The 26,212-nt window shown below is 48.9% G+C and overlaps 1 protein-coding gene across 4 annotated transcripts in view; it reads left to right on the top strand.

The window, feature by feature from the left end:
* Nucleotides 1–4,456: 4,456 nt before the first annotated feature.
* Nucleotides 4,457–26,212, top strand: part of DENND1C (DENN domain containing 1C) — a 35,295-nt gene continuing 13,539 nt past the window's right edge. For 3 of the 4 annotated variants that reach the window (XR_003853594.1, XM_029584783.1, XM_029584780.1), the window contains exons 1-10: nt 4,457–4,629; nt 11,230–11,294; nt 14,520–14,560; nt 17,296–17,345; nt 17,583–17,702; nt 21,280–21,349; nt 21,488–21,568; nt 23,850–23,903; nt 24,635–24,745; nt 24,830–24,930. Coding sequence is in view for 3 of the 4 variants with exons in the window: in XM_029584783.1 (XP_029440643.1) it covers nt 4,613–4,629; nt 11,230–11,294; nt 14,520–14,560; nt 17,296–17,345; nt 17,583–17,702; nt 21,280–21,349; nt 21,488–21,568; nt 23,850–23,903; nt 24,635–24,745; nt 24,830–24,930 (710 nt within the window). In the remaining variant the exon portion in view is untranslated. Of the gene's footprint in view, nt 4,630–11,229; nt 11,295–13,370; nt 14,292–14,519; nt 14,561–17,295; nt 17,346–17,582; nt 17,703–21,279; nt 21,350–21,487; nt 21,569–23,849; nt 23,904–24,634; nt 24,746–24,829; nt 24,931–26,212 lie in introns of those variants that run through there. The other variant, XM_029584781.1, reaches the window with a different exon arrangement.

The raw sequence follows: 26,212 nt of genomic DNA, 5'->3' as shown, positions 1-26,212 counted from the left end.
GTGCTGTATGGTCCTGCCGCAGCGGGGCTCATCCCTCTTGCATCCTGTGCTGTGCAAGAAGAAGAAGGGGTCATTGTGGCCAGTTTTTCTGTTCAGTGTAAGGGGGGTAGGTTTGCAGATGAAATCTATGAAACTTGGGACTTGGCTTAGTTCAGCAGTTTATGCATCAGGCCTAGTCTGACTAAATTTGGGGAGCTGCTGCTAAAACTGGGATTGTCAGCTAAACTAGAACTACAGGCTGGAGTGTTCCCCAAACTGCCCCTCTGCAGGTTACTTAGGTGTGGAGGAAATCTTTCAGAACTGATCTAACCTGCTTCTCCCTCCCAATCCCTTCCTAGTCTTATAGGAACAGACAAGGCCTGACCCGTGCTTAGGTGCAGTGAGGTGTCTGCGTCCCTCGGCTGCCCCTGACAGAGCCAGTCCAAGCAGACAGGCCCAGGCTGCATCCTCTTAGCATCACTTTATTGTCTTAAATTTAAAGACCCAGGCTGCATCCTCTTAGCATCACTTGATTGTCTTAAATTTGAAGATGGGCATTACGTTTTTTCAGACTCAGCACTGCATAAGTATTTAAAACCTAAAGCAATGCCAGTAAAAGTAAGGTTGGATAAACCATTCTCTTCCAGATGGAGCAGATTAGGAAGTAGGTGTAGGGCCTATGCACATCAAACAGTGACAATGAGTAACTGCAAATAACGCACGTCAGGCACCAAATGCCACTCTCTAGGCTCCGGCATAGTAAGAGCCTGATCCTAGCTGAACAGATCATGGGGCTCCCAGATTTGAGGAGGGTTGCAATAAAAGTCCCTTCCCCTGCAAGGCTGTGGCCTCCAGTGTGTGTACACAGCAGAGGGGGAGATAAATCACATCCCCAATGTCATGCCACATTACATCTAGCAGGCCCTAGCCTAGGAGGAGTTAGGCTAATATTCTCCCCCTTTCTAAGATCATACAGCTCCAGAGCTGGGAGGCCTAAAAGAGCACCACAAGGGTCCAAGACCGTTTCCAGCCAATCTCTCTCTTATGGCACCTCTCACCCCTGTGTGGATGTTGCCAACAAGCGTCCATCCTTTCTAACACAGCAGAGGTATAGCCCGTCTGTACACAGACCCCCTCCGATTGAAAACACAACAAGAAGTGCCCTTTACTGGCCAACAATAAATATTTCTCCATGGAAATATTGTGAGCAGTGTTAGCTTCCCACCTTGCTTTAATGTTCCTTAATCCATCACCCGTTGTGGCTAGCAGCAACGTCTACAAGTGTGCAATAAGCCCTCTACCCTTACAGGGAGAAAGCGCTCATGGCTCAAACACAGTAAGCTTTGGGCTGCAAGAATTCCTCGTTCACGCTTTGGCAAAAAAAAAAAAAAAAATGCATTGAGACGGCAGAATCTCTTCACCCCTTACGCTAAATTGCAGCCTGGGGAGAGTCCACTAAGCAACTGCCCTTTGCAAGCCTAAATCTCCCAATCTGTCCATTACCTGCTATTAAGTTCACTTAGAGAATAGCCACTGCCATTAGCAATGGTTACATGGAATAAACTTAGTTTTTGGGTACTTGCCAGGTTCTTGTGGCCTGGATTGGCCACTGTTGGAAACAGGATGCTGGGCTTGATGGACCCTTGGTCTGACCCAGTATGGCATTTTCTTATGGGGAATTCTTCCAGTTTAACCCACGAGGGGGATAAGGGTTGGCAGGGGTGCGGCAGACCCAGCCTGCCGGAGCTTGGAGGTTGCTGCTTCCTGCACCCTGCCTTGTATGAGGTTACTGTGGAGAACAGCGATTCGGATTGTGCACGGGCAGAAGATCAACAGCAATACACAAAAAAAATGACTCTTATAAAATGGGTTGGCTTTTCCTAGGGCTGAAACAGGCCCTTGTTAACCTTTTTTCTTAAAGCTGAATGGAAATGTTGGATGAGGTGGCCTAATGCGAGGGTTTTAGACGGGATGAGCAGTGTCCTCCTGAAGGAGCAAGCTTAGAGTTGAGTAAGCTTTTTTCTTGCTTGGTTCAAACTAATGCCCTAAGGGAATTGATATCCTTATAGTCCTGTGGGTGGAGAGGACTTTCATCAGGCCTCGGTAAGATGTTGTACGAGGCCTTCAAGCAGGTGGTCAAGAAGGAGCCGGCTGACTGCCGATATTTCAAAAGGTCTCTGCTGGCTGGAAAGGTCCCGGGAGCCTGGGTGCTTCAGCTTGTGGGGCTGCTGCCTGGCGCCCTCTGGCCTGCGGTGGGGACGAGGAGGAGTGCGGCAGGAGCCTGGCGGTACAGCTGCTCCTCCCACTTCCAAGTGTGGGCGAGGAGGAAGAGCTGTGGGGGCAATAAGCGTGCAGAGCCCTGACTTGGTGGCACGGAACGGAAACAGCAGGAGAAGACGGGGCGACGGTTGGGACAAGTGAGGGACGGAAGAGAAGGAGAATTTAGAAGAAGAATGGAAGGGAGGTGGGGGTTTCAGCTTCTTTCCTTGAGTCCGAGAGGGTAGATCCATAAGGAGCTGGCTCTCCACAGTGCCTATGTGCGATTGATTATGTGACTCAGAATCCAGGTTTAGGGGCACAGCTCGGCAGGCCCTGCCTGGGCTACTGAAGCTTTCCTTCTGGGATGTAGAAGCTTCCTCATGTATTTTCAGCATCTCTGGGGCGGCGTCAATGCGAAGGTTAAATGGCGGTGCCCTGCCGGGATCTGAGCTGGGCCCAGTGCTGCTGAGTCTCTGCAGGATTCATCCCGCAAAGGACACAAAATTATTCCCGATAGCACCGGGGAGAACACAATTTTCCTTGACTTAGATCCTGCACTTGTTTTTCACTAACTTTTGAGCCCCAAAATGACCCCAGTCTTTCTCTATCACGTCAACCTTTTTAAGGTACCAGGATACCCTCCCTTTGTCCCAAACATCATACAAAATGTATATACAAAGGAAATAAAGAATTACCTGAATATACAGTTTGTTTAGAGTTATTTTATTCATACCCAGGCTATGTCTTGTTACTGTAAGTCAAACTGTGCACAAGTAGTAAGGTTCGGCCACCAAACATACATATTAAGGTAAAAATGTACGCTTATAGCTTTTCCCCTACACTAATCCCTAAACCTCAGCTCCAGTAACGAGGCGGGCCTCCTATAGAGGTTAAATACCTGCCTAGTAGGAGGGCCTTATAGCTAGGGTCGTAGGTAGGAATTACAGGTTATCGCAAAGTGTGAAAAGCCTATTACCACAAAACCTATTACCCCTTTTCCTATCGCATGCAATATTCAGTGCAAGTTTGACAAATCCAGGCCTAAGCTAGGCCGCAGAGAAAAAAAACTTGACGTGATAGAAGAAAACTGACTGCGCTTTTGAAATCGGCATGCCTGTTTACGTCTAAACCAGCTGAGAAACCAAACTCAACAGGAGTTATGTTAAAAAATCGTTCCCCAGTGTAATCAGCACCCAAAGTGCAAAGGGACGCAGAGGAGAAAAATGAATCCAAGCTTCGGCTATGCGGGAAAGATCGAAAAACGTTAGCCTAGTGTGCGGCGACACTCAAAAAGGCTAATACTGTACAGAGATTGCCATTCTGCCAGCGTAGGGTCTGTACCGTGGGACCCAGCTTGGAAACAGGATACTGGGCCTGATGGACTCTTATCAAACAATGACAATAAAAATGTCTAAACATAAAACAAGTACAATATAAACTAATAACAAATCAACACAAACACCAGCCCAAGACAAACGTCCATCGCCCGAGCTCCCACACAGCTCGGACTCTTTCAGCGAGGGCGTCCCTGTGAATAAACAAAGCTTGATATTTTACAGGTGAGCAGGGTAGGGGGTGGAAGGGTGCGACTGGATGCCTGCTGGAGGGCTGCGATGTCCTACACAGGAAGGCAAAGTGCTGGAGAAGCGGGCGTTGTTCTGAGCCACTCTGCCACTTTCTGTGTTTGTTCTGCTATGGGGGTCCTTCAGGGCATTAACAGCAAAAGTTCTTCACTGTTTCCATACGGCCATGCAGCGAGGGCACAGCAGCGTCGCAAGGGTGGACTGTGAACGCTAATGTTCATAGACTGCTAGGTCTTCATCTGCGGATTCCCTGGAGAAAGAGAGAGAGAGATGATGGCCAAGTACCCTAAAATGCAACCAGGCGCCGAGGTTACGGGAAACAGAGCCAATTGTATGGGGTGCCAGGTGCTCCTTTACGTATTACACGCACCCTGTCGGCTCCAGAAGGAGGTGCTCTCCGTCGTAGAGCATTAGCAGCAAATTTCAGAGATGGAGATCGGACCCTGGCCTACAACTAAGGTTCATATACTTGCCATGCCACGTGCAAAGCAAACCCATTTGGTGACCTCTCCCCAGTCACAAGCGTGCACTAGCGTGCATTATTAGAATAAGTGCATGCAACCATGCAATGAGTCCAAGCTCAGCGCTACACGTCACTTTTTTTTTTTACTTCCTCTGCAAAAGCCACACAGGAAGCTCTGAAGCAAGAGAAAAATTAAAAAAAAATCTACACTCGCAAATAAGATTTTATTTTCCTGTGTCAAAAATTCCTGTCGAGTGCTTTCTTCTGGAGATTTCCCCTGTAACCTCTCGGCCTCTGGAGTGCACAGGATGAAGGTGTGAGGTGAACCATGGGCTCGCGAATCAAGTAAGAAGCCAACTTTATTTTGCTTGCGAGAGCTTTGTGTCTCTTGCCTGGTTACTTTCAGAGCACCGCTTCCTTATTCTGAAGTAACGAGAGATGAAAGAAGCAAAACTTCTGGCGGCCACTGTGCGTGCCAGATTAGGAAGAAGGGAAAGGTTTAAGCAGAAGAAGGAAGGTAGAGGAGAAAGGGAGGGAGATTCCTGCTCAGTATCCCAGGGTATCTTAAGCCTGCTCTGATCCAGCTCGGCCTCACTGTGAACCTTTTCCCCTTGCTCGGCCCCTGGACTGAAGATGCCTGTTCTCACTATTCAAAGAGCCTTTGTCTGATTGTTCATCTGCAGCTAATGGCACCTAGAGCCTGCCGGTACCCCCCGGATACCCCCCCGTGCCTCCTTACTGAGGTACTCGTGGTCCTCCTCAGAGAGACCTCAGTGATGCTCTGGGTCAGCCTCTGCCAGGGCCTGCATGAACGCTGCTTCCCTTCACAGAAGCACCTCGCATGCACATGGAAGAGTTTCCGGAGCGCTTCATTAAAACAGTAACTTACGTTTTCAGACAAGGAGGCGCCGGGCCTCAGAAAACCCAAAGGCTTTTGTTTGCCGAAACAAAAACTTTATTAAGGAACTAACACAGAGCAGAACTTCCAGCAGATTAACAGGAAGCAGAGAGCAGAATATGTTAATTTTATCTGTTTAGCTAATTACCTTCTCATATATTCAAAGGCTCTGGAAAAGAAACAATAAGCTGAAATCAAATTAAGTCACCATATCCAGTACAGCGGTTGCTTTGTGCAGACTTTAGGGAGGTCCTGATAAAAATCCCCTCGCTGAAAGAAGTAACTTAGTCCATGCATGAGTAGCATGGGATCTTCTCAAGTGTTGATTCAGTCCTTCTCCAGCCTAGATAAGCTTCTTTTTACTTTTATCTGAAAGCCAACATTTATGAGAAGCTGCTGCTGAATCTCAACCTATTTTCTTCCTGACGACTACGATGACAAATAAGTTTACCATGAATAACTGCTTTCATGGCTGTTTCGTTACATCTGGAGTTTCGTTATTTTGAAAATAATCGAGTAATTCCTGTCAGATGGTCTCCACGCTATGAGAGAGTCTTTGACCAGGTCTTCTGACCCTTTGAAGCAGGACCTAAGGGGCATGACCCATCCAAACAATGTCACCAGTTTTTGTTCCTACAATGTTGTCAATCCAACTTCTTTAAACAAGAGTGTCAACAGGAGAATAAGTGTTTTAAATAGGAGAAAATTAAGAATAATCTCTTCCTCCCCCTTTATGAGGCTCTGGAAAAGCTCACTCTCCCTTCTCATCGTATCTGCAGAAGTGCACTCTCAGCGCTATCTCTTATAAACGCCTGTACCTGCAGGTACCCCTTGCTTTCTTGGAAACCCGTGTGGACAACCATCCATGTGATGTCTTTGTGCTGGTTGGGTAATCTCCTGGATGCTCTGCTTTATCAAATGCAGATGTCTTTGGGAAGGTTGCACAGTGAGTTGTTTATCAGCTTGAGATGGTATTTATAAGTCCAATGTGATGTGCCTGAGCTCCTTCACAGAAAGCTCCATCTCCTTCTTGTGCAGAAGGAGACATCTGTTGTACGATGATGAGCTCCACTACTAGTCCCAGCCAAGTCTGCCCTCAAGGCTACTCCTGAATCTAAAGAAGCCTTGAACATATCAGCCAGCAGAGCTGCTAGGACATCTCTACGTTCCCAGCCTTGCAGACACAGTCTTCTGAAAACTGATTTTATGCATTTGTAGAGGTTGCTTTTTCTGCACCTCTTAGTGTGAGTATTTAGCTGCACTCAGCAGCTGCCACCTAGCCATCTATTTCTCCGGCCAAACAGTTAGTCAGATTATGTAGGAGCAGGATGGGTGGAGCTGCTCATCCAGCTAACAGTCAGATGCTATGTGGCTGGCCTATAGTTAGCTAGATAAACTTATCCAGCTAACTATAATATAGCCGAGTATACTCAGTGTCGCACACACACACTGCTAAGTTTATCCGGCTTAACTTGCTCAGCCAGATAGTGGCTGAATATTGCGCTTTACGGATCGCATTAAACTGAGATCTCTATGTGATTTACAGTGTTGTAGAGTCATGTTTATGGTTCAATAACAAAACTCGCTACCTACCATAATGCATATCCAGAATAGTAAATAACATAAAATGACAAAAATCAACTCTGCAAAAAGCCAAACTAAATTATTTGAACACTATTGGGAAAAAAAAACTGGATTTAAGTAATTTACAGAATCTGTCTAGATCATCAGTAGAGGCACCCCCCGTTCCAGAGTTTAGAGCCAGCAAAAGAGAAAATCCTGTTTCTCAAGAATCGGGAATATCTCAAAGGTCTAACTCCTTTCCATTCCTATTTGTGGCAGTTTTCTGTGATCCTATTCCAAGCCCTTCCACAGCGAACAGAAAAATGTGTTAATCAGTTCTGCTTTCTCCTCACCAGCCACCACCTCTGAGTCCATTTTTGCACTTCCTCCAGTTGTGGCACACTAAGTCACATATCGGCGTGGATAAAAATTAGAGCAAGGCTAAGGATAGCTTGACAAAAGCCATGTATTATGATAGGATAACAGCAGCTAAGAGACAAACATCAGGGGTGAGGAGGTGAGAGTATCCTAAAAAGCACTTCTCCGGAAGTGAACTGATACTAATTGTACAGACTGGATCTGAAGGTTCATGGAGCCCTACTTTGTCAGAACTTCCAAGGGAATTGGCGTAACATGGAAGAGCCAACGCTTTATCACGTGACCAAGTGTCGTAGTGTCAACAGTGAGTGCGGCTGACTTGGGAGAGAGCACCAGAGTCCAGGGATGAAGGAAGAGAAAGCTCATTTACAGGATCAGACTTAAGGAAGAGAAAGCTGCAGGATCTTAGTCTGCAGAAAGATTGGTAGTGAGAGAGCAATCCTTCAGATAGAGCGCGCCTTGATCATTTAGCAATTCAAAAGCAATACAGAGGGCCTTAAACTGAGCCTGGTAGAAGACTGGGTAAATGTGGTCTCTATAATCACACTCAGCATCCGTGCCACAATGTTCTGCACTCATTTCCTGCTCTGTTATGTTATATCCATTATATTGATTACAAGTTACAATATTACAAGTCTCCTTTCTTGTATCTATCTCCTTGCTTGTGGGTCATAGTGAATCTGTGTCTTTTCTTGTGGGTTATGGTGTATCTTTAACATTGATTACAGGTTATGGTGTTTCTGTCTCTTTCCATATTAGTTATGGTGTATCTGTCTCCTTGTTTTGGATCACAGTGTAGCTGTCTCTTTCTTTATAGCTTATGGTAAACTGTATCAGTAACATTGATTACAGGTTATTGTGTAGCTGTCTCCTTGCTTGTACGTTATGATGCATCTATAATATTAATTATGGGACATGGTGTATCCGTCTCTTTCCTTGTGAGTCATGGTGTATCAATCACCTTTCTTTTTGTTACAGTATAGCTCTCTCCTTGCTTGTAGGTTATGGGGCATCTATAATATTAATTGTGGGACATGGTGTATCCGTCTCTCTCCTTGTGAGTCACAGTGTAGCTGTCACCTTTCTTTTTGTTACAGTATAGCTCTCTCCTTGCTTGTAGGTTATGGGGCATCTATAATATTAATTGTGGGACATGGTGTATCCGTCTCTCTCCTTGTGAGTCACAGTGTAGCTGTCACCTTTCTTGTATGTTACAGTATAGCTCTCTCCTTGCTTGTAGGTTATGGTGCATCTATAATATTAATTGTGGGTCATGGTGTATCAGTCTCTTTCCTTGTGAGTCACAGTGTAGCTGTCTCCTTGCTTGTAGATTATGATGCATCTGTAACATTGATTGCAGGTTATGGTGTATGTCTGTCTCTTTCTTGGTGGGTTCTAGTATATCCATCTCTTTCCTTGTGAGTCACGGTGTAGCTGTTACCTTTCTTGTATGTTACAATATAGCTCTCTCCTTGCTTGTAGGTTAACATTGTTCCTTGTACCGCCCTCGAGCGAAATTGAAGTTTCATTGTTAACCGATATGATTTGTATTTTTGTACAGGAATGTCAGTATAGAAAAAAATAAAAATAAATAAATAAATAAATGATGCATCTATAATATTAATTGTGGGTCATGGTGTATCAGTCTCTTTCCTTGTGAGTCACAGTGTAGCTGTCTCCTTGCTTGTAGGTTATGATGCATCTGTAACATTGATTGCAGGTTATGGTGTATGTCTGTCTCTTTCTTGGTGGGTTCTAGTATATCCGTGTCTTTCCTTGTGGATGATGGTGTGGCTGTCTCCTTGCTTGTAGGTTATGATGTATCCGTAACAATGATTGCAGGTTTTGGTGTGTCTGTCTCTTTCCTTGTGGATGATGGTGTAGCTGTTACTTTTCTTGTAGGTTACAGTGTATCTGTAACATTGATTGCCGGTTATGTGTGTCTGTCTCCTTCCTGGTGGGTTATGGTATATCCGATTCTTTCCTTGTGGATGACGGTGTAGCTGTTACTTTTCTTGTAGGTTACAGTGTATCTGTAACATTGATTGCCGGTTATGTGTGTCTGTCTCCTTCCTGGTGGGTTATGGTATATCCGATTCTTTCCTTGTGGATGACGGTGTAGCTGTTACTTTTCTTGTAGGTTACAGTGTATCTGTAACATTGATTGCCAGTTATGTGTGTCTGTCTCCTTCCTGGTGGGTTCTGGTATATCCGTCTCTTCCCTTGTGGATGACGGTGTAGCTGTCACTTTTCTTGTAGGTTACAGTGTATCTGTAACATTGATTGCCGGTTATGTGTGTCTGTCTCCTTCCTGGTGGGTTATGGTATATCCGATTCTTTCCTTGTGGATGATGGTGTAGCTGTTACTTTTCTTGTAGGTTACAGTGTATCTGTAACAATGATTGCAGGTTTTGGTGTGTCTGTCTCTTTCCTTGTGGATGACGGTGTAGCTGTCACTTTTCTTGTAGGTTACAGTGTATCTGTAACATTGATTGCCGGTTATGTGTGTCTGTCTCCTTCCTGGTGGGTTATGATATATCCGATTCTTTCCTTGTGGATGATGGTGTAGCTGTTACTTTTCTTGTAGGTTACAGTGTATCTGTAACAATGATTGCAGGTTTTGGGGTGTCTGTCTCTTTCCTTGTGGATGACGGTGTAGCTGTCACTTTTCTTGTAGGTTACAGTGTATCTGTAACATTGATTGCCGGTTATGTGTGTCTGTCTCCTTCCTGGTGGGTTATGGTATATTCGATACTTTCCTTGTGGATGATGGTGTAGCTGTCTCCTTGCTTGTAAGTTACAGTGTATCTGTAACATTGATTGCCAGTTATGTGTGTCTGTCTCCTTCCTGGTGGGTTATTATATATCCGATTCTTTCCTTGTGGATGATGGTGTAGCTGTCACTTTTCTGGTAGGTTACGGTGTTTCTTTAATATTGATTACAGGCTACAGTGCACTTGTTTCCATGCTGATAGATAACTTTACTTCTGCTGCCTTTCTTTTCATAAACTGGGGCACTCACAAAGATTTTCTCATTTGCCTAAGGGAATGAACCAGCTACAGTTTCATAGAAAAAAAACTGTTTTACTCTCTTGCCAAGGCAAGGAGTGGCAGTGAGAAATAGCAAATAGCTGGCAAAACCGGTTCTGCCATGAGTCAGGTGCTTTTGGCGGTCAGCAAACAACTGTGTCACTGGAGCCATCCAGTGAAATGAACAATGTCCCTGACAAGAAAAAGCAATCTGTCGCGTTGGCCAGTGACGGCATGTTATATGTCACCCTCCAGCATGCTCTGCTGCCTGTCGGTCACATGCGAACCGCAGGCTCCTGTCTGCATGGGATCAGGTGTAATGACCTGAGAAAGGCAAGCCCAGCATTGCTTCCATATGTTATATGTCGCCCTCCAGCACGCTCTGCTGCCTGTCGGTCACATGCGAACCGCAGGCTCCTGTCTGCATGGGATCAGGTGGAATGACCTGAGAAAGGCGAGCCCAGCATTGCTTCCATATGTTATATGTCGCCCTCCTGCACGCTCTGCTGCCTGTCGATCACACAAGAACCGCAGGCTCCTGTCTGCATGGGATCAGGTGTAATGACCTGAGAAAGGCGAGCCCAGCATTGCTTCCATATGTTATATGTCGCCCTCCTGCACGCTCTGCTGCCTGTCGGTCACACAAGAACCGCAGGCTCCTGTCTGCATGGGATCAGGTGGAATGACCTGAGAAAGGCGAGCCCAGCATTGCTTCCATATGTTATATGTCGCCCTCCTGCACGCTCTGCTGCCTGTCGGTCACACAAGAACCGCAGGCTCCTGTCTGCATGGGATCAGGTGTAATGACCTGAGAAAGGCGAGCCCAGCATTGCTTCCATAGGCAAGAAGTTCCATGCAGAATTGATGCACACATGTACATCCTCAAAAAAATTACCCATATCAGCATCCTCTTGGCCCCCTGCCATGAGAATAGGACACCAGAAAACCTGAGTGAATAAATCAAGGCACCTTACAGGTCCCCGAGGTGTGCTCGTGCTTTCACAGCGAGCTCTAAATCTTGTTTCATCTCTCTCTCTCTCGAATCTTTTGTGACCTCCAGTATTTTTTCTGTGCAGGCAAAATCCAGAGAGGACTTTTGATTGGTTCTTTGAAGTTGCCTGCCCTAAGTCATCAGATGATGGTGAGTGAAAGGAAGAGGTAGGATGAAGCCGGTGTCAGCAGAGACATCCTCCTCACTGCATGGGAACAGACTGATCACCCACACTTGCATACACATCCTGTCAGAGCAACTGGCATTAAACCAAAAAAAGGTAGGTGAGAAAACCTCATACAAGACTCTGTGTGTGTGTGTATAAATAAACTGGTATCATGGGACTGATCTTACAGTCTGCAGGGTGGCGACCTGGAACATGGACAGAGGTCGAGCCACAGGTTAGGTACCGTCGCCCCCAGAGGACTCAATGAAGACATTGATTGGACAGTTTTTTTTTAAATTAATCGTCTGACATGGCTGTCCACGTTGCTTCGATTTTGCATGGACTTTGTGTGTCATGACGTCAGTGGTTTGGGGATTTCCTAATGGTTGTAGCTCCATAAATACGGCATTTATAGCAGCTGATTTTAAAAGCTTGAGTGAGGCATTGGGCCAGCTGGAGCACTAACATAGGCCCCTGAAGTAGAAGGTACCCGCCGAAACCCTGGCAGTGTTGGACGCAGGGGATACGGGAGTCATGGATTACGGGTAGCGTAGAGATTGGGTTTCAGTCTCTGAACAAGGAGCTTGCTTATGACATTAAATTTGCATGGAATCCGGTGCTCTTCTGCGGTGAAGATCTCACGATAAGCGAGCTAATTACTCAGCATCCAGCAAATCTGATTGTTATTAATGCTGCTCATCGGCGAGGACTCACGTCCGCTGCAGTTTTATTTGCAATACCAAAATTGTTTGAAAAGTCTTGAACTCCCACTGGTAGGTGGTTAGACTGAGACCGGTTCTTTCACTTCTTTGAGGCTCTGTGCAAGCATTGATGATATCAGTTTATTTCTATCTACACACATACCCTTGCATAAGGTTTTCTCACCTACCTTACCTAACATTGGTGGTATGGTGGTTGTAGGTAGAAAATGGCACTGCCTGTGATATTTTGAGATTTGATTCCATCTTAAGATGGCCAGACAAACTGCTCAAGGTGAACCCTAGGCCACAAGACATCTCTCTGCCCTAGGAACCATAGAGCAAAGCTGGCTGAAGAGAGGATCAGACGGGTGAGAGCTCAGGTCTGTGGGGTAAGGGAATCAGAACATTTATTTGTTTTTTTAATTCACCGACATTCAACTTAAGTCATCACATGGGTTTACATATAACAAATGAAAAAAGAAAAGGTTACATCGTGATAAATAGTAGAGAGTAGATAGATAAAAAAATAGAGGGAGAATTAATTAAAGAGAAGGGGAAATAAAGTATGATTTGCATGGTCTGGGAGTGGCATGCTCTGAGCAGTCTCTCCTGACCCAGAAGGATCTCTCCCTTCCCATGGTCTGGGAGTGGCATGCTCTGAGCAGTCTCACCTGACCCAGAAGGATCGCTCCCTTCCCATGGTCTGGGAGTGGCATGCTCTGAGCAGTCTCACCTGACCCAGAAGGATCGCTCCCTTCCCATGGTCTGGGAGTGGCATGCTCTGAGAAGTCTCACCTGACCCAGAAGGATCTCTCCCTTCCCATGGTCTGGGAGTGGCATGCTCTGAGCAGTCTCACCTGACCCAGAAGGATCTCTCCCTTCCCATGGTCTGGGAGTGGCATGCTCCGAGCAGTCTCACCTGACCCAGAAGGATCTCTCCCTTCCCATGGTCTGGGAGTGGCATGCTCTGAGCAGTCTCACTTGACCCAGAAGGATCTCTCCCTTCCCATGGTCTGGGAGTGGCAGGCTCTGAGCAGTCTCTCCTGACCCAGAAGGATCTCTCCCTTCCCATGGTCTGGGAGTGGCATGCTCCGAGCAGTCTCACCTGACCCAGAAGGATCCCTCCCTTCCCATGGTCTGGGAGTGGCATGCTCTGAGCAGCCTCACCTGACCCAGAAGGATCTCTCCCTTCCCATGGTCTGGGAGTGGCATGCTCCGAGCAGCCTCACCTGACCCAGAAGGATCTCTCCCTTCCCATGGTCTGGGAGTGGCATGCTCTGAGCAGCCTCACCTGACCCAGAAGGATTTCTCCCTTTCCATGGTCTGGGAGTGGCAGGCTCTGAGCAGCCTCTCCTGACCCAGAAGGGTCTCTCCCTTCCCATGGTCTGGGAGTGGCATGCTCTGAGCAGTCTCTCCTGACCCAGAAGGATCTCTCCCTTCCCAGGGTCTGGGAGTGGCATGCTCTGAGCAGCCTCACCTGACCCAGAAGGATCTCTCCCTTCCCATGATCTGAGAGTGGCATGCTCTGAGCAGGCTCACCTGACCCGAAGGATCTCTCCCTTCCCATGGTCTGGGAGTGGCAGGCTCTGAGCAGCCTCTCCTGACCCAGAAGGATCTCTCCCTTCCCATGGTCTGGGAGTGGCAGGCTCTGAGCAGTCTCTCCTGACCCAGAAGGATCTCTCCCTTCCCATGGTCTGGGAGTGGCAGGCTCTGAGCAGCCTCTCCTGACCCAGAAGGATCTCTCCCTTCCCATGGTCTGGGAGTGGCATGCTCTGAGCAGGCTCACCTGACCCAGAAGGATCTCTCCATTCCCATGGTCTGGGAGTGGCAGGCTCTGAGCAGCCTCTCCTGACCCAGAAGGATCTCTCCCTTCCCATGGTCTGGGAGTGGCATGCTCTGAGCAGGCTCACCTGACCCAGAAGGATCTCTCCCTTCCCATGGTCTGGGAGTGGCATGCTCTGAGCAGTCTCTCCTGACCCAGAAGGATCTCTCCCTTCCCATGGTCTGGGAGTGGCATGCTCTGAGAAGTCTCACCTGACCCAGAAGGATCGCTCCCTTCCCATGGTCTGGGAGTGGCATGCTCTGAGCAGCCTCACCTGACCCAGAAGGATCTCTCCCTTCCCATGGTCTGGGAATGGCATGCTCTGAGCAGTCTCTCCTGACCCAGAAGGATCTCTCCCTGAGCAATTTACACTGCCCACAGGCAGCACCTGGCAATGCCCTTCAAAGCAGAAAGTACTTTTGACACTTCAAAGAATGCTCTTGTGAAAGAAACTACAGGTGAGGCAATAAAACTGCTGAGAAGGAGACCCAGTGAGCAGGTGGGACTCCAGGGCCTTCCTCGCTGCAAATGATTAAAACCAGAGTCTTCCTGTGGTGTGAAGATGCAGGATGCAGTGGCTTAGAAATGCTCTGTGGAAAGGCAGAGGCCACTAGGCTGGCATCCTATAGCCAATGTCCTTTGGAAGGGTTACAAACTCATGGCTTTCTCCTTTGCTTTTGCTGCAGATCCCACACTTCTGAGGCAGTTCCCTGAACAATTTGATCAGGTGAGTGAACTGTCATTTAGGCTTTAACAGGTCATTGTAAAAAATTTAAGGACTTCTGAGTTTTCTCCTTTTCTAATTCTAGACTTGTAAAGGATGGGAGATGCTTTGCCTTAATGTGTGCCTGCTTTATTTATTTATTTATTTATTTATTTTTAATTTTTATATACCGAAGTTCTTGTAGGGACTACAAATCAATCCGGTTTACATAAAACGAAGAACTGCTCAACAGAGAGCGGAGCTTTACATGGAACCGAGGAACATATGGAACAGTATAACTGATTGACAATTTAACATAGTGCTAAATAAAGTAATAATAGTTTAACTGGAAGTCTGTTCGTCACCGTGCTTTATGGGGTAGGATGTCTGCTGCTGATGGGAGAGAGGAGGGTGTCTGCCTGCGATGTGCCTGCTTTATGGGGTAGGATGTCTGCTGCTGATGGGAGAGAGGAGGGTGTCTGCCTGCGATGTGCCTGCTTTATGGGGTAGGATTTGTGCTGCTGCTGATGGGAGAGAGGAGGGTGTCTGCCTGCGATGTGCCTGCTTTATGGGGTAGGATGTCTGCTGCTGCTGATGGGAGAGAGGAGGGTGTCTGCCTGCGATGTGCCTGCTTTATGGGGTAGGATTTGTGCTGCTGCTGGTGGGAGAGAGGAGGGTGTCTGCCTGCAATGTGCCTGCTTTATGGGGTAGGATTTGTGCTGCTGCTGGTGGGAGAGAGGAGGGTGTCTGCCTGTGATGTGCCTGCTTTATGGGGTAGGATTTGTGCTGCTGCTGGTGAGAGAGAGGAGGGTGTCTGCCTGTGATGTGCCTGCTTTATGGGGTAGGATGTCTGCTGCTGGTGGGAGAGAGGAGGGTGTCTGCCTGTGATGTGCCTGCTTTATGGGGTAGGATGTCTGCTGCTGGTGGGAGAGAGGAGGGTGTCTGCCTGTGATGTGCCTGCTTTATGGGTTAGGATGTCTGCTGCTGGTGGGAGAGAGGAGGGTGTCTGCCTGTGATGTGCCTGCTTTATGGGGTATGATTTGTGCTGCTGCTGGTGAGAGAGAGGAGGGTGTCTGCCTGTGATGTGCCTGCTTTATGGGTTAGGATGTTTGCTGCTGATGGGAGAGAGGAGGGTGTCTGCCTGTGATGTGCCTGCTTTATGGGGTAGGATGTCTGCTGCTGCTGGTGGGAGAGAGGAGGGTGTCTGCCTGTGATGTGCCTGCTTTATGGGGTAGGATTTGTGCTGCTGCTGATGGGAGAGAGGAGGGTGTCTGCCTGTGATGTGCCTGCTTTATGGGGTAGGATTTGTGCTGCTGCTGATGGGAGAGAGGAGGGTGTCTGCCTGTGATGTGCCTGCTTTATGGGGTAGGATTTGTGCTGCTGCTGGTGGGAGAGAGGAGGGTGTCTGCCTGTGATGTGCCTGCTTTATGGGTTAGGGTGTCTGCTGCTGGTGGGAGAGAGGAGGGTGTCTGCCTGTGATGTGCCTGCTTTATGGGGTAGGATTTGTGCTGCTGCTGGTGGGAGAGAGGAGGGTGTCTGCCTGCGATGTGCCTGCTTTATGGGGTAGGATTTGTGCTACTGCTGGTGGGAGAGAGGAGGGTGTCTGCCTGCAATGTGCCTGCTTTATGGGGTAGGATTTGTGCTGCTGCTGGTGGGAGAGAGGAGGGTGTCTGCCTGTGATGTGCCTGCTTTATGGGGTAGGATTTGTGCTGCTGCTGGTGGGAGAGAGGAGGGTGTCTGCCTGTGATGTGCCTGCTTTATGGGTTAGGATGTCTGCTGCTGGTGGGAGAGAGGAGGGTGTCTGCCTGTGATGTGCCTGCTTTATGGGTTAGGATGTCTGCTGCTGGTGGGAGAGAGGAGGGTGTCTGCCTGTGATGTGCCTGCTTTATGGGGTAGGATTTGTGCTGCTGCTGGTGAGAGAGAGGAGGGTGTCTGCCTGTGATGTGCCTGCTTTATGGGTTAGGATGTCTGCTGCTGGTGGGAGAGAGGAGGGTGTCTGCCTGTGATGTGCCTGCTTTATGGGGTAGGATTTGTGCTGCTGCTGGTGAGAGAGAGGAGGGTGTCTGCCTGTGATGTGCCTGCTTTATGGGTTAGGATGTTTGCTGCTGATGGGAGAGAGGAGGGTGTCTGCCTGTGATGTGCCTGCTTTATGGGGTAGGATGTCTGCTGCTGGTGGGAGAGAGGAGGGTGTCTGCCTGTGATGTGCCTGCTTTATGGGGTAGGATTTGTGCTGCTGCTGATGGGAGAGAGGAGGGTGTCTGCCTGTGATGTGCCTGCTTTATGGGGGTAGGATGTCTGCTGCTGGTGGGAGAGAGGAGGGTGTCTGCCTGTGATGTGCCTGCTTTATGGGTTAGGATGTCTGCTGCTGCTGGTGGGAGAGAGGAGGGTGTCTGCCTGCTTTATGGGTTAGGATGTCTGCTGCTGGTGGGAGAGAGGAGGGTGTCTGCCTGTGATGTGCCTGCTTTATGGAGTAGGATTTGTGCTGCTGCCCATAGAGGAGAGGCTGGACTCTGTGAGAATTTCTGGCACAATAACAGCAGGTCATCAGGAGGACTTCAGATTTGTTAAAATTTGTCTCACTGCACTGTGAGATCTGTATTTCTGGAAAACTGACTTCAGTGGGATGGGATTAGCCAGAGCCAGGTGATATCCCAAATTCCACTTCTGAGTACCTGGCACTGTAGCAGAGGCTGGTGCTGCCTCTCTCTGTCAGAGCTGCCACCACATCCTCACCTGCTTTGTCCATCTGCTCTCTGCAGGAGTCCATCCAGACCTTGTCCAGGTTTTGCTTCCCGTTCGACGTGGAAAGGTGAGGAACGGTTCCTGGAAGTGCAGGAGAGTTTTCACCTTCCATGCAAGGGTGACCAGGGAAGGATCTGCTGCTGCTGCTTCGGGAACAGACTTACACTCTCTCCCTCCCGCAGCCCCTCACTATGTGCGGGCTGTAAGAGCAAACTGCACAGCCTGTTCCAGAAGACGTGCAGCTTCCATTAGCTCCAGCAGAATCTTCCGCCGCTGACTCCTTTCTCATCGGCTTTCACTGCAGGGTGAAGGAGAACACCGTGGTGCAGCATTTCACGTTTGTGCTGACGGACCTGGAAGGGAACCAGCGCTTTGGGTTCTGCCGGCTGGCCGTCGCCTTTAAGACTTGTCTCTGCATCCTCAGGTGAGCTTTTTCTGCTGCTCCTCTGGCAGCTGCAGTGCCTTGCATCCCCTGGGCCTGTGGGTCCTGGGTTTGACAGGCCCTCCTCCCTTCCAGCGCAGGACGCAGATTTTAATGCAACATCAGCTCACGTCCTCCAGGCCCTGCCAAGTGTGCAGTGTTAGCTGCCAGGGGCCTGACAGAGTCATCCTGCTCCCCTGGAAGTGACCTCTGTGGGGGTTACATTACCCTGATCCCTTTTCTCAAGACTAGCTGAGTATTTTTACACTCTCCTCCCCATTCAAGGCCAGCAGCACAGTCCCAGTGTTGTGGGCACTGAAATAAGCAAAGAGAATGTCTTTTTGAGCAAGACATCTTAGAACTGCAAATGCACGGCACAGAGGTCTTCAGGTTTTACAGGGGGTTATTCACGGCACCATCTCCCAATGCACGAGGAGCACACAGAGCACGTCTCGGTAAATACAGACAACAATAGATTATTTCACCAAAAGAATACACGATATTAAATCCAATCCAAAAACTACTATTTACAGTAGTTACTGATATAACTAAAGGTCATTAATGCCTCGTGAAGTAAAAATCGCTACACCCCCACATTAACTTGTAATGGTTTCGCAAGCTTCTGTAAATAAAACCAACCGAGGGTTTACCACCTCCTTGTTTAAAGAACAATCCTACGCACATATTCGGCACTAACAAACGATCAGAATTTGAGCCGGTGTCACAATTGCAAATACAACAAATAATCAATAAAAGGAATCCGGCAATGCATCCAGGCGATACTATTCCCATCAAATCAATAAAAGGCCATGGCCCCTTGCATCACAAACACTGTGAATTTATCGCTATCAGTGGGAGAACATAAGAAATTGCCATGCTGGGTCAGATGAAGGGACCATCAAGCCCAGCATCCTGTTTCCAACAGAGGCCAATCCACGCCACAAGTACCTGCCAATTACCCAAACACTAAGAAGATCCCATGCCACTGATGCCAGTAATAGCAGTGGCTATTCCCTAAGTAAACTTGATTAATAGCAGTTAAACGAGCTCTCTGTGTGTTATATCGTGTATCACCTCTCTGCCTGTCCTTTCTGTGTGTGTTATATCGTGTATCACCTCTCTGCCTGTCCTTTCTGTGTGTGTTATATCGTGTATCTCCTCTCTGCCTGTCCTTTCTGTGTGTGTTATATCGTGTATCACCTCTCTGCCTGTTCTTTCTGTGTGTGTTATATCGTGTATCGCCTCTCTGCCTGTTCTTTCTGTGTGTGTTATATCGTGTATCGCCTCTCTGCCTGTCCTTTCTGTGTGTGTTATATCGTGTATCGCCTCTCTGCCTGACCTTTCTGTGTGTGTTATATCGTGTATCGCCTCTCTGCCTGTCCTTTCTGTGTGTTTTATATCGTGTATCACCTCTCTGCCTGTTCTTTCTGTGTGTGTTATATCGTGTATCGCCTCTCTGCCTGTTCTTTCTGTGTGTGTTATATCGTGTATCGCCTCTCTGCCTGTCCTTTCTGTGTGTGTTATATCGTGTATCACCTCTCTGCCTGTCCTTTCTGTGTGTTATATCATGTATCGCCTCTCTGCCTGTCCTTTCTGTGTGTTTTATATCGTGTATCACCTCTCTGCCTGTCCTTTCTGTGTGTTATATCATGTATCGCCTCTCTGCCTGTCCTTTCTGTGTGTTTTATATCGTGTATCACCTCTCTGCCTGTTCTTTCTGTGTGTGTTATATCGTGTATCGCCTCTCTGCCTGTTCTTTCTGTGTGTGTTATATCGTGTATCGCCTCTCTGCCTGTCCTTTCTGTGTGTGTTATATCGTGTATCACCTCTCTGCCTGTCCTTTCTGTGTGTTATATCATGTATCGCCTCTCTGCCTGTCCTTTCTGTGTGTTATATCATGTATCGCCTCTCTGCCTGTCCTTTCTGTGTGTTTTATATCGTGTATCACCTCTCTGCCTGTTCTTTCTGTGTGTGTTATATCGTGTATCGCCTCTCTGCCTGTTCTTTCTGTGTGTGTTATATCGTGTATCGCCTCTCTGCCTGTCCTTTCTGTGTGTGTTATATCGTGTATCGCCTCTCTGCCTGTCCTTTCTGTGTGTGTTATATCGTGTATCGCCTCTCTGCCTGTCCTTTCTGTGTGTTTTATATCGTGTATCACCTCTCTGCCTGTTCTTTCTGTGTGTGTTATATCGTGTATCACCTCTCTGCCTGTTCTTTCTGTGTGTGTTATATCGTGTATCGCCTCTCTGCCTGTCCTTTCTGTGTGTTTTATATCGTGTATCTCCTCTCTGCCTGTTCTTTCTGTGTGTGTTATATCGTGTATCGCCTCTCTGCCTGTTCTTTCTGTGTGTGTTATATCGTGTATCACCTCTCTGCCTGTTCTTTCTGTGTGTGTTATATCGTGTATCGCCTCTCTGCCTGTCCTTTCTGTGTGTGTTATATCGTGTATCGCCTCTCTGCCTGACCTTTCTGTGTGTGTTATATCGTGTATCGCCTCTCTGCCTGTCCTTTCTGTGTGTGTTATATCGTGTATCGCCTCTCTGCCTGACCTTTCTGTGTGTGTTATATCGTGTATCGCCTCTCTGCCTGTCCTTTCTGTGTGTGTTATATCGTGTATCGCCTCTCTGCCTGACCTTTCTGTGTGTGTTATATCGTGTATCTCCTCTCTGCCTGTCCTTTCTGAGTGTGTTATATCATGTATCGCCTCTCTGCCTGTCCTTTCTGTGTGTGTTATATCGTGTATCGCCTCTCTGCCTGTCCTTTCTGTGAATGTTATATCGTGTATCTCCTCTCTGCCTGTCCTTTCTGTGTGTTATATCATGTATCTCCTCTCTGCCTGTTCTTTCTGTGTGTGTTATATCGTGTATCGCCTCTCTGCCTGTCCTTTCTGTGTGTGTTATATCGTGTATCGCCTCTCTGCCTGTCCTTTCTGAGTGTGTTATATCGTGTATCGCCTCTCTGCCTGTCCTTTCTGTGTGTGTTATATCGTGTATCGCCTCTCTGCCTGTCCTTTCTGTGTGTTATATCGTGTATCTCCTCTCTGCCTGTCCTTTCTGTGTGTTATATCATGTATCTCCTCTCTGCCTGTCCTTTCTGTGTGTGTTATATCGTGTATCACCTCTCTGCCTGACCTTTCTGTGTGTGTTATATCGTGTATCGCCTCTCTGCCTGTCCTTTCTGTGTGTGTTATATCGTGTATCGCCTCTCTGCCTGTCCTTTCTGTGTATGTTATATCGTGTATCGCCTCTCTGCCTGTCCTTTCTGTGTGTGTTATATCGTGTATCGCCTCTCTGCCTGACCTTTCTGTGTGTGTTATATCGTGTATCGCCTCTCTGCCTGTCCTTTCTGTGTGTGTTATATCGTGTATCGCCTCTCTGCCTGTTCTTTCTGTGTGTTATATCGTGTATCACCTCTCTGCTTGTCCTTTCTGTGTGTGTTATATCGTGTATCGCCTCTCTGCCTGTCTGTGTGTGTTATATCGTGTGTCACCTCTCTGCCTGTCCTTTCTGTGTGTGATGTGTTGTGTTTGCCTGTTTCTTGATATACAGATTGGATGAAATTGTAATATTTCTTCTTTCAGCTACTTGCCATGGTTTGAGGTATTCTACAAACTCCTAAACAACCTTGCAGATCATCTCGCAAAAGAACAGGTGACCCTTTCCCATCACTTGTACCTCTTGCTAACTTACTCACTCATACACGCTGTCTCCTGCATCTCTCTCTCCACCTTTTCCCTCACTTTCTGAAACTGAAGGGTAGTTTTCACTCTTTTCTTACATTTCCCGCAGATTGGTGATATGATGGAGCTGCTCACTTCTCTCTACAATCACCCAATGCCACTGCTGAACAGTACCCTGAGTCTGCACTTTGTAAGTATCCACCCGCCAGCTGCCACCAAGCAAGACACACTGCTACTGTTTAATCTCATCAGAAGTCAAGAGGTGGAAAACAAATGAGCACAATGCTCCCATCCCATGTCATACGTTGCTTTAATACCACAGACCCTGTTTAACCTCCAGCTTTATCCCTCACACCCCACCCCCAGCACCGTGCTTATCCCAACCTTTACCCCTCACACCCCCCACAGCTAAAGATCCTCTGTGCTTATCCCAGGCTTTACCCCTCACTCCCTCACAGCTAAGGATCCTCTGTGCTTATCCCAGGCTTTACCCCTCACTCCCCCACAGCTAAGGATCCTCTGTACTTATCCCAGGCTTTACCCCTCACTCCCTCACAGCTAAGGATCCTCTGTGCTTATCCCAGGCTTTACCTCTCACTCCCTCACAGCTAAGGATCCTCTGTGCTTATCCCAGGCTTTACCTCTCACTCCCCCACAGCTAAGGATCCTCTGTGCTTATCCCAGGCTTTACCCCTCACAGCTAAGGATCCTCTGTACTTATCCCAGGCTTTACCCCTCACTCCCTCACACTAAGGATCCTCTGTGCTTATCCCAGGCTTTACCTCTCACTCCCTCACAGCTAAGGATCCTCTGTGCTTATCCCAGGCTTTACCTTCCACTCCCTCACAGCTAAGGATCCTCTGTGCTTATCCCAGGCTTTACCCCTCACTCCCTCACACTAAGGATCCTCTGTGCTTATCCCAGGCTTTACCTCTCACTCCCTCACACTAAGGATCCTCTGTGCTTATCCCAGGCTTTACCTCTCACTCCCTCACAGCTAAGGATCCTCTGTGCTTATCCCAGGCTTTACCTCTCACTCCCTCACAGCTAAGGATCCTCTGTGCTTATCCCAGGCTTTACCTTCCACTCCCTCTCAGCTAAGGATCCTCTGTGCTTATCCCAGGCTTTACCCCTCACTCCCCCACAGCTAAGGATCCTCTGTGCTTATCCCAGGCTTTACCTCTCACTCCCCCACAGCTAAGGATCCTCTGTGCTTATCCCAGGCTTTACCCCTCACTCCCCCACAGCTAAGGATCCTCTGTGCTTATCCCAGGCTTTACCCCTCACTCCACCACAGCTAAGGATCCTCTGTGCTTATCCCAGGCTTTACCCCTCACTCCACCACAGCTAAGGATCCTCTGTGCTTATCCCAGGCTTTACCCCTCACTCCCTCACAGCTAAGGATCCTCTGTGCTTATCCCAGGCTTTACCTCTCACTTCCTCACAGCTAAGGATCCTCTGTGCTTATCCCAGGCTTTACCCCTCACTCCCCCACAGCTAAGGATCCTCTGTGCTTATCCCAGGCTTTACCCCTCACTCCACCACAGCTAAGGATCCTCTGTGCTTATCCCAGGCTTTACCTCTCACTCCCCCCACAGCTAAGGATCCTCTGTGCTTATCCCAGGCTTTACCCCTCACTCCCCCACAGCTAAGGATCCTCTGTGCTTATCCCAGGCTTTACCCCTCACTCCACCACAGCTAAGGATCCTCTGTGCTTATCCCAGGCTTTACCCCTCACTCCCCCACAGCTAAGGATCATCTGTGCTTATCCCAGGCTTTACCCCTCACTCCCTCACAGCTAAGGATCCTCTGTGCTTATCCCAGGCTTTACCCCTCACTCCCTCACAGCTAAGGATCCTCTGTGCTTATCCCAGGCTTTACCCCTCACTCCCCCACAGCTAAGGATCCTCTGTGCTTATCCCAGGCTTTACCCCTCACTCCCCCACAGCTAAGGATCCTCTGTGCTTATCCCAGGCTTTACCCCTCACTCCCTCACAGCTAAGGATCCTCTGTGCTTATCCCAGGCTTTACCCTCACAACAGACTGATTTATAACATGTATGGACTTCTCCCACATAAGGTCAGAATTTCTTAATCTTGTTGCTTTTATTTTAGCTCTTGTTATTCTGTAAGTAGCTGATATTATAAAAACTAGCAGTCAGTCTGGTATCTTTCTGATGCCCAAGTTGAGGGACCACAGTGAGGATGCCAGAGCTCAGAGGCAGTGAGTCTGGCGCATTATCACCCAATAACCAATTCACCCTTAAGTGTGTGAACATCTCTGCAATTTTTACCCACGTCTCGTGGGTCTGTGAGGATCCCAGTTGTGCATGCAGGGGCTGCGTGGGGAGAGATCTCAGCTTGCAGAAAGGGCATATCCTAGAAGGATTTCATTGGTACACATCTGTGGCTGGGTTTCCCCTCAGTAATAGCAAAGCCTGACTCTCTGTCTCTCTCTTCTGTCATTGGCAGCTCTCAAATTTTATTGCCCCAGACAGTGGGAGCCTCCCTACCATCCCTGAAAGTGTAAGTATGGTGTTGCCTTTGTATATGAAACACTAACAGCATAAGGAAGAAAGCCAACAGCCGTAGGATGAGAAGGGAGGAAGGGGGCAGAGACTGGGGGTGGGGAGAGGGAAGGGGGCAGAGACTGTGGGTGGGGAGAGAGGAAGGGGCAGAGATTGGGGATGGGGAACATGGAAGGGGGCTGAGACTGGAGGTGGGGAGAGAGGAAGTGGGGAGAGAGGAAGGGGGCAGAGACTGGAGGTGGGGAGAGGGGAAGGGGGCAGAGACTGGGGGTGGGAAGGGGCAGAGACTGGGGACAGAGAGAGAGAGGAAAGGGGGCAGACACTGGGGACGGGAAGGGGGCAGAGACTGGAGGTGGGGAGAGAGGAAGGGGGCAGAGACTGGGGGTGGGAAGGGGGCAGAGACTGGGGACAGAGAGAGAGAGGAAGGGGCAGACACTGGGGGTGGGAAGGGGGCAGAGACTGGAGGTGGGGAGAGAGGAAGGGGGCAGAGACTGGGGGCAGAGAGAGAGAGGAAGGGGGCAGACACTGGGGACGGGAAGGGGGCAGAGACTGGGGACAGAGAGAGAGAGAGGAAGGTGACAGGGATGGGGAGCAGGGAGATAGGAAAGCAGCAGAGACTCATGAGAGTAAATGAATGTTGTGGGAATTAATCTTTCAAGGCCAGTGCCTTAGGACATCTCTGTAATAGGACCCTGGGGAGCTCTAACCTATCTGTTCCTTTCTGCTCAGAGGAATTTAACGGAGTTTGTGGTTGCTGTGGATGTGAACAACATGTTGCAGCTGTACGCCAGCATGTTGTACGAGAGACGCATCCTGGTCACCTCCAGCAACCTCAGCACGGTGAGAGACCGCTAACGCCATGAAACAAGCACAGGAGGGGGAAACGGCCGCTGGAAACCTTCCTTTCTGTATTTTCTCTCCTAGTTGACAGCGTGTATCCATGCCTCCACCATGCTGCTGTACCCCATGTACTGGCAACACATCTACATCCCCATGCTGCCCCCGCACCTGCTCGACTACTGCTGGTGAGGATCGCTCCGCCATTTCATTTCTTACCACAAAAGAGCTTTTATCTACTTCCTGAAATCTTCAGCACCTTGCAATAATTCCACTTGTTTTCATAAAAGCCAAACTCACCAGCTGCATCTCCCTCCCCGATACATTACCCCCAAACTCACCAGCCGCATCTCCCTCCATGATACATTCCCCCAAACTCACCAGCCGCATCTCCCTCCATGATACATTCCCCCAAACTCACCAGCCGCATCTCCCTCCATGATACATTCCCCCAAACTCACCAGCCGCATCTCCCTCCCCGATACATTACCCCCAAACTCACCAGCCGCATCTCCCTCCATGATACATTCCCCCAAACTCACCAGCCGCATCTCCCTCCATGATACATTCCCCCAAACTCACCAGCCGCATCTCCCTCCATGATACATTCCCCCAAACTCACCAGCTGCATCTCCCTCCCCGATACATTACCCCCAAACTCACCAGCTGCGGCTCCCTCCCCGATACATTCCCCCAAACTCACCAGCTGCATCTCCCTCCCCGATACATTACCCCAAACTCACCAGCTGCATCTCCCTCCCCGATACATTTCCCCAAACTCACCAGCCGCATCTGCCTCCCCGATACATTCCCCCAAACTCACCAGCCGCATCTGCCTCCCCGATACATTACCCCAAACTCACCAGCCGCATCTCCCTCCCCGATACATTCCCCCAAACTCACCAGCCGCATCTCCCTCCCCGATACATTCCCCCAAACTCACCAGCCGCATCTCCCTCCCCGATACATTCCCCCAAACTCACCAGCCGCATCTCCCTCCCCGATACATTCCCCCAAACTCACCAGCCGCATCTCCCTCCCCGATACATTCCCCCAAACTCACCAGCCGCATCTCCCTCCCCGATACATTCCCCCAAACTCACCAGCCGCATCTCCCTCCCCGATACATTCCCCCAAACTCACCAGCCGCATCTCCCTCCCCGATACATTCCCCCAAACTCACCAGCCGCATCTCCCTCCCCGATACATTCCCCCAAACTCACCAGCCGCATCTCCCTCCCCGATACATTCCCCCAAACTCACCAGCCGCATCTCCCTCCCCGATACATTCCCCCAAACTCACCAGCCGCATCTCCCTCCCCGATACATTCCCCCAAACTCACCAGCCGCATCTCCCTCCCCGATACATTCCCCCAAACTCACCAGCCGCATCTCCCTCCACGATACATTCCCCCAAACTCACCAGCCGCAGCTCCCTCCCCGATACATTCCCCCAAACTCACCAGCCGC

The sequence above is a fragment of the Rhinatrema bivittatum genome, chromosome 19, assembly GCF_901001135.1.
Source record: "Rhinatrema bivittatum chromosome 19, aRhiBiv1.1, whole genome shotgun sequence".
NCBI classification, from domain to species: Eukaryota; Metazoa; Chordata; class Amphibia; order Gymnophiona; family Rhinatrematidae; genus Rhinatrema; species Rhinatrema bivittatum.
Note: the sequence above shows the minus strand (reverse complement) of the source record. Positions and strands in the feature narration are given on the sequence as shown.